Genomic DNA, 7,336 nt, shown 5'->3' with positions numbered 1-7,336 from the left:
CTATATCAAATTAAGTAGCTATATCAAATTAAGTAGCTATATCAAATTAAGTAGTTATATCAGATTAAGTAAGCTTTTGGTATTTTTTCAACGTTTTTCTTTATTACTGTATCTTTTATAATCACTTAGCCAACATACGAAGCAAGTCTGTGTACTTACATTTAACGGTAAGTTTTATTGTAGCCACCATTGGTTGTTTTATTGCAGGATTCTCAGACCTACACGAACAAGTTTTCCCATCATGTTTTCTACTTGCTTTGAATGTCCACTTGAGGGCAGCGTTAGCTCTCTTGTTGTCACCCAAAAGTTGGGTCGTGAATTCTATACCCTGAGTGACCACGACACCGTCTCCATCTAACCAGGCCAGCTGTACCAACATCATTTAAACTGGATTTAACTGGTTGTCATCGTTACACAAACTAATGATTGTTCTTTCTAGGTCAACAGTACTGAACTCTTTGTATTAATAAATTCCACTATTTCAAGTATTGTCACTTCTACATGTGTCATGATTTATCAAAATAAGTGACACACGCGCTTGGAATTTATAACACAAACTCTATAAATCACAATCAAAATCAACGGGAAACCATTGACAGGAAATGGTAAGTAAAAATAAAAGAGGACAAAAGGTTTGGTTATTTGGTTCATTCAAGGTATTTCCACATCTGCTTCTATTGTATAATCTCTATATAATAGTACAAACTGTAATATTTTAACCGCTAGCATTAATATATCTATAAAACGATTCAAACTGTAGTGCTTTACCATTAGCATTAGCATAATATAAATATATAATAATTCAAACTATAATATGAGTCCATAACACTAGCATAATATCTATAGAATGATTCAAATTGTAATACTTTAACTAATAGCATTAGTACAATATCTATATAATGATTTAAACTGAAATAGCACTTATCTAATCTTTATAAATTGATTAAAACTGTAATAATTCAATCACATTCTAGTACAATCTGTATAGAACAATTCAAACTTTTATACTTTAATCAAAGATATGTGAAGTATTTTCTTATTGCTTAGAAAAATAGTTTTTAACAATTAACATTTTACATTAAAATTGGAAATATGATACTGGTATAAACGAAGATTCTTAATGCGACACTTTATAGTACATAGCATAAGGTTACCACACTGAAGTTAGGTACTTATTTCCTATTCGTAGCTTACATTTAAATGGTTAAATCACATAAACAACCTAGATGAGATACTTCAAATTTTAACGCTTAAACATTCCTCTTGAAAGTAAATTAGGTTACACAGCGACATAAGTATGCATGCGCTTTTAAGATGTATGCCTTGAAAATCATTTAATTTCCTTTTCATCAGACAGGCAGTTTGCTTACGTGTTACATAACATTTAAACGGTTAAATCACGCGGATAAACTTGTTATGTCATCTCAATTAGGACATCATTTTAAAACATAAGTACTGTTCTTTAGAGTAAAGTAGATTGCAGAATGGCACAAGCGTATTGACGAACCAAAATCGTCTGAGTAGTTATCTGGAAACCTAACCAAAGCACAGGATCTTCATATGTGCTAGACGTTGTCATCAGAAACTAACTTGAAAGGTTAGCATTCATCTAATTATTTTACAAATATGATTTTAACAAAGCAAGTCATGGATGCAAAGCAACCACCACAGCATGTTGCACCATACAAACAGGACAACATGCACACTTCTTTCACTGTCCAGTTTAACCTGCTACAGGACTTGCGCTCCTGTGGGTTTGGCGTTATGTATTTAGGTTCTACAGGTTCATTCATAAAGAAGCCATTAACTTCGTCTTTTATTCGTACTTTTACGGACCTCACTTATAGTTTCAGACATAGGAGTAAAGAAATAAAATGAACCACAGGAGAAAACGCCCCGCAAGGATAGCAATTTGGTTATTTCAAACTGGTTTAAGATGTTTAAAAGGGACATGTTTAATTTGGTTATATAAAACTGGTTTAAGGTGTTTAAAAGGAACATGTTCAATTTGGTTATAGTTTGTTTGTTTGTACTTAAGCACAAAGCTACACAAAGGGCTATCTGTGCTCTGCCCACCACGGGTATCGAAACTCGGTTTCTAGCTATGTAAGTCCGTAGATATACCGCTGTGCTACTGGGGAGGGGGGGGGCTAATTTGGTTATATAAAACTGGTTTAAGATGTTTAAAAGGGACATGTTTAATGCAAAGGTATGCATAAAGTCAACTAGATTTTTCAGGAATTTACGCAAAGAAATGCAGACGAGACAGAAATATTTTATTATTTAAGTGTTGAAACCCAGAAAACACGACATCGGTAGTTTTAGCATGGCTGAAGGAAAATTAGATATGTTGATGAGAGTTGCAGAGAAAACCCACAAAGGAAAGAGGGGCGGGTGCAAAACCCTGTTGATGACTGCCATCCCAAATTTGAAGATCAGTTGGTTTCAAAATTACATAAGCTTAACATTGGAACAGAACGTGATCTATTTTTTCGACCTTCGTCTATCGTGCACAATACTAAGCATAGTACGTGCAACCCAAACACACATCCAATGCTACAATATTCCCATGAGGGAAACAAGTATTATTGTTACTTTTTGAAATTAGAGCCACCTTACATAATCCCATTATTTGTAAATATTTTCAGTGAAGTTCCCACCTGTAACCATCGTAACTGCCTACAGTCTGCAGTTGATGCTTTGTTTATCCAGTGTTTCAGGATATGTCTATTGAAACTAACAAATTGGAGGTAAGTATTAATTAGTAACTATTTAGCATAAATTATAATATCTAATAACCTTTTCACACTATATAATATGCAAATTTATAAGGAAAACACATTTATACAACGTGGCAATTTTTCAAAACCTTTTCTCCAGTCTGTCAGTTATTTATGTCATTCTATATCAAATCAATGTAGTCATTAATTAGATATCACTGAAAACTTACATGCAACTCCATCTATGTCATCCTTTTGATTAACACTTCACTATGACTCACATACATACCTAGTTTAATACTGATATTAATGAAAGTTATTAGAATCTACTTATTGAAAAATTTCCATGGATCAACATTATTGAAGAATAAGAAAAAAATTAATGTAATTTATTTTAATTAAACTCAAGTTTAAAATTATGTCTCGAAGCAGATTTAAATTGTTATAACCAAAAGTATTTAATATTCTAAATAAATAATGAAGTAATGACGAATAGTTACTCAGATAATAGAAAGCGTTTTTCAAATATATCATAAGTTATCATCAAAGAGAAAATAAATTCAAATATAAATATTTAATAAAAATAGTTGTTTTCTTTTTTTGGTTCTCTTCTCACTAAACATTTATTGGTCTCTCACCACAGAAGTCTTCTGACTAAACATTTATTGGTCTTTCACCACAGAAGTCTTCTCACTAAACATTTATTGGCCTTTCACCACAGAAGTCTTCTCACTAAACATTTATTGGTCTTTCACCACAGAAGTCTTCTCACTAAACTTTTATTGGTCTTTAACGAAAGAAGTCTTCTCACTAACCATTTATTGGCCTTTCACCACAGAAGTCTTCTCACTAAACATTTATTGGTCTTTTGCCACAGAAATCTTCTGACTAAACATTTATTGGCCTTTCACCACAGAAATCTTCTGACTAAACATTTATTGGTCTTTTGCCACAGAAATCTTCTGACTAAACATTTATTGGTCTTTAACCACGGAAGTCTTCTCACTAAACATTTATTGGTCTTTCACCACAGAAGTCTTCTGACTAAACATTTATTGGGCTTTCACCACAGATTTTTTCTTGTGTTTTGTTGTGCACAGTTGTTATGGTTTTATAATTAAACTGATTTACACTTGTTTAATATATATTGTCTCATGTTTTCATATATTTCAACTTACGTTTCCATGAGAAGTTCATGATCAGTTTGGTAGTTTTCGCACTATATTATTTTTGGATCTTGTTATTTTGTGTTTCAGTATTCATGACTTGCTATACATTCAATAATTTAATTTTGTCCAGTCTGTGTTTTCTAATAACTAACATATTTTGTAATCACTTTAAACTGTTTTATTCTGTTTTATTATTCATACACTGTACTATTGAATTTTACTTAGTATACTTAACCATGATATGGTGTAAAGAGATTTACGTATTGGTAATTTCCAGGATGTTTGTGTTATTATCTGACTGTTTCTATATTTAACATGTCGTGATTTATTTGGTTGATATAAAAGAATGTTAAAGATCAATTATATCGTTAATTTTAACTTTGAAACTGCCCGGAACAAGCTGAAGATAACAAGGGAACATCATAACTGATAGACTTTCAAAAACTTTACAACTATAATATCCAAAATGTATGTAACATTTCGAGATTTCGCTTGTCTGTAACATTTCAGTATTGACCACCGTAATTCTGTACCTTCAGACTGTAACATGTGTCAGTAGGACACCAGCCTTGCATTATATCCATGTTCTTATGGCATTGTTAGACCGGAAATGGCCTTCTAATGTTGCTAGCCCAATTTTCCCATGAGAAAAAAGTGGTCATTTTGTAATATTGTGCATCAACTGCCTAAGGTTAATGAAGCTTAATTTCTTTGTTCTCTGACTAAATATGTGTGTGTTTGAATCTTAGTAGTTGAAATAGTTCTTTCCTAGTTTTCAGACTATTCGTAGTCAGTCAAATAACCAATATTATTTTAGGTTAAACTGTCTTGGTGGGTACAAAGTTTTCGTTTTCTTCCTCTTTTGGCGTCATTTAACCTTTTTATGGTTTTGTTTCATCTTAAAATTTATCACCAACATTCGGAAATTCCGCAACTGAAATGAATCGGTCTTCATTCTTCAAAGATCAGTGACTTACGGCTAGCTAGTTCTTAGCGTACCTCTCTCTGGTGATTGCGGTTATGACATATCTGTATGTAACTCGTTACTTAAGAATACTGAAGAGTAAAGTTTTAAAAGCATGCCCTAATTTAGGTGGAGTAACCAGGCTTTTTATGTGATTTAATCGTTTAAAAGTTATATAACAAGTAAATAACTTGTCTGTATGAAGGAAGGACGAAGGTTTGGTTTTCAGTGGCGACTTGTGTCGCTCTGTAACCTACTTTATTTCAAGTAAATAACTTGTCTGTATGAAGGAAGGACGAAGGTTTGGTTTTCAGTGGCGACTTGTGTCACTCTGTAACCTACTTTATTTCAAGTAAATAACTTGTCTGTATGAAGGAAGGACGAAGGTTTGGTTTTCAGTGGCGACTTGTGTCGCTCTGTAACCTACTTTATTTCAAAGGAAAATGTGTAATATTTAAAATGATGCCCTATTTCATGAAGCACAGCCAGGATCTTTATGTGATTTAACCGTTTCAATGTGAGGTAACATATAAGAAACTTGACTGTAACAATAAATGGGATGTGATTCCTTTTCATGGTATCGCTCTTAAACACCCAACTGTTCCATTCTGTAATGTAATATGTTTTGAAGAGGAATGCTTAAGCTTTAAAATAATGTCTTATTTGAGGAGCCACAAATATGGCTATCCGTGTGATTTGACCATTTAAATGTAAACTATGAATAGGGAATAAGTAACTGATTTTAGATTTGAATAATGAATAAACAACAGCTTTGAATAAGGAATAAGAAATAAATTTCAGCCTGGTATAAGATTAACGTAGATAACAGAGTTCTAATTACAAGTACAACTTTGTGATAAAAATCAAAAGTAAGGTAAGTTGGTCCCACGATTTGCTATGATACATTCAAAAGTCATATCTCTAACTTAGTTATCCTTCAATTAAGGTGCTTAAATTTATGAGAACGGTAATATGATACTTAATCCTAGCAATAATTTTAGCTTGTAAGACAGTGTAATAGCTCAGATGATAAACATTTATCATCAGTTATCTTCCTCGGCATATATATATATATATAGTGAAGAATATTAAAAGTAAAACTAATAAAAAGTTGAAACTAGCTATTCTACTCCGGGACTTAAAGAATATTTCAGAACAATAGTTACTTTTATTCTACAGTATCAATATGCTTTATGACAATATTATTTTCTGTTTTATTATTCTTTCTTTAATCGCCATTGAAGTTCAAAAACAGAAAGGTTTTGCACTCGTTTTCTTGAATTGTAAAATTCTACTAAATTATGTATAATTGATCTGTTTCCGGAAAACACCATACGCCAGTCTCTTTATTGGGCGTTTTTATGTACTCTGTTCAATTAGCCATGTGATGGGGTTCAAAAGTTTGTTGTTTCAGATCTGCCAATAGAAAAGAATTCTCTATTTTCCCACTTATTTTTTTTATTGTTCTGTTCTGCCGACCAAAGTCCTAAACATGCAGGTAATTTCAGATCAATACAAAGCTTTACTTCGGAGAGCTACTAGAATGCCCTGGTGAGCTTTTGTAAGTATTATTTCTAGCTGGCTCTGACTAGAGAGTAAAGACTAAAGACATTTAATTTCATGCTGGGAACAAGCCTTCTATAAGAAGATTTCTCCGTTTTATTAACCCAATCGCACCGTTTCTTATATTATAATGGCCTCAGTCTCACTGGCATCCAATAGTAGAATAACTTGTCAATAACCAATAATCGCTAACTAAGGATCTAACATCTTACACGTACTAAATAGATGATATTTTATATATATCCGAGAAAACATACACTGCCTAATGGACAAAGAAGAAACAAGAAATTCTACGTATACACTAAGACATATATAGATATATATGAGCATATCCCGTTTCATATATACTGGAAGAACATACGATGTTTCATACACGTAGTAAATCACTGTTTTTCTTTTTCCTGTTAGATGTATTAAAAAGATAATGAATGTTTATACATCAAATGAACTTGCGATTTTTTTCCCAAACATGCAGTGACACCCAATGTTTCCTAAATAATACAGAGTAAAAATATAGGTATAAAATATCATATCTTACACGTTCAAAGAGCCATGGTAGAAAAGCAGTGAATCAGATCGTCCAGATTACTTCTCGAGTGGTAAAACAAAATTTTTTCATTTAGTTTGAAGATATAACTAATTTCTTTCTACATCGTTCACAAGTTAATAAATTAAAACCGTACCTCTGCTGGCGGCTTTCCACCATTGGACTCGCACGTTAGTTGTACTGTCATACCAGCAGTAGTCTCTAGAAAGTCGTTCGGAACAATTCGAGGTGGTTCTGGAGGTACTAAAACAAAACGGGTTGTAACTGAAATAATTGATTTTAAAGCTATTAATCTAGTAGAATCACTAAATGTTTTTAATTTTATCAATTGAAGCAACTATCTCACTCCTTTGAGAATACGTTATATAGAAGA

At 32.4% G+C, this 7,336-nt stretch overlaps 1 protein-coding gene across 4 annotated transcripts in view; it reads right to left on the bottom strand.

Moving 5' to 3' along the window:
* Positions 1–7,336, bottom strand: part of LOC106464456 (irregular chiasm C-roughest protein-like) — a 72,487-nt gene that overhangs the window by 23,558 nt on the left and 41,593 nt on the right. For 3 of the 4 annotated variants that reach the window (XM_022392175.1, XM_022392179.1, XM_022392178.1), the window contains exons 5-6: positions 7,100–7,206; positions 160–367 (exon numbers count right to left, since the gene is read on the bottom strand). In XM_022392175.1, the coding sequence (XP_022247883.1) occupies positions 160–367; positions 7,100–7,206 (315 nt within the window). The remainder of the gene's footprint in view (positions 1–159; positions 368–7,099; positions 7,207–7,336) is intronic. The other variant, XM_022392177.1, reaches the window with a different exon arrangement.

Source organism: Limulus polyphemus, unplaced genomic scaffold, assembly GCF_000517525.1.
Source record: "Limulus polyphemus unplaced genomic scaffold, Limulus_polyphemus-2.1.2 Scaffold1656, whole genome shotgun sequence".
Classification (NCBI taxonomy): Eukaryota; Metazoa; Arthropoda; class Merostomata; order Xiphosura; family Limulidae; genus Limulus; species Limulus polyphemus.
This window is presented reverse-complemented; position numbering and strand designations above follow the sequence as displayed.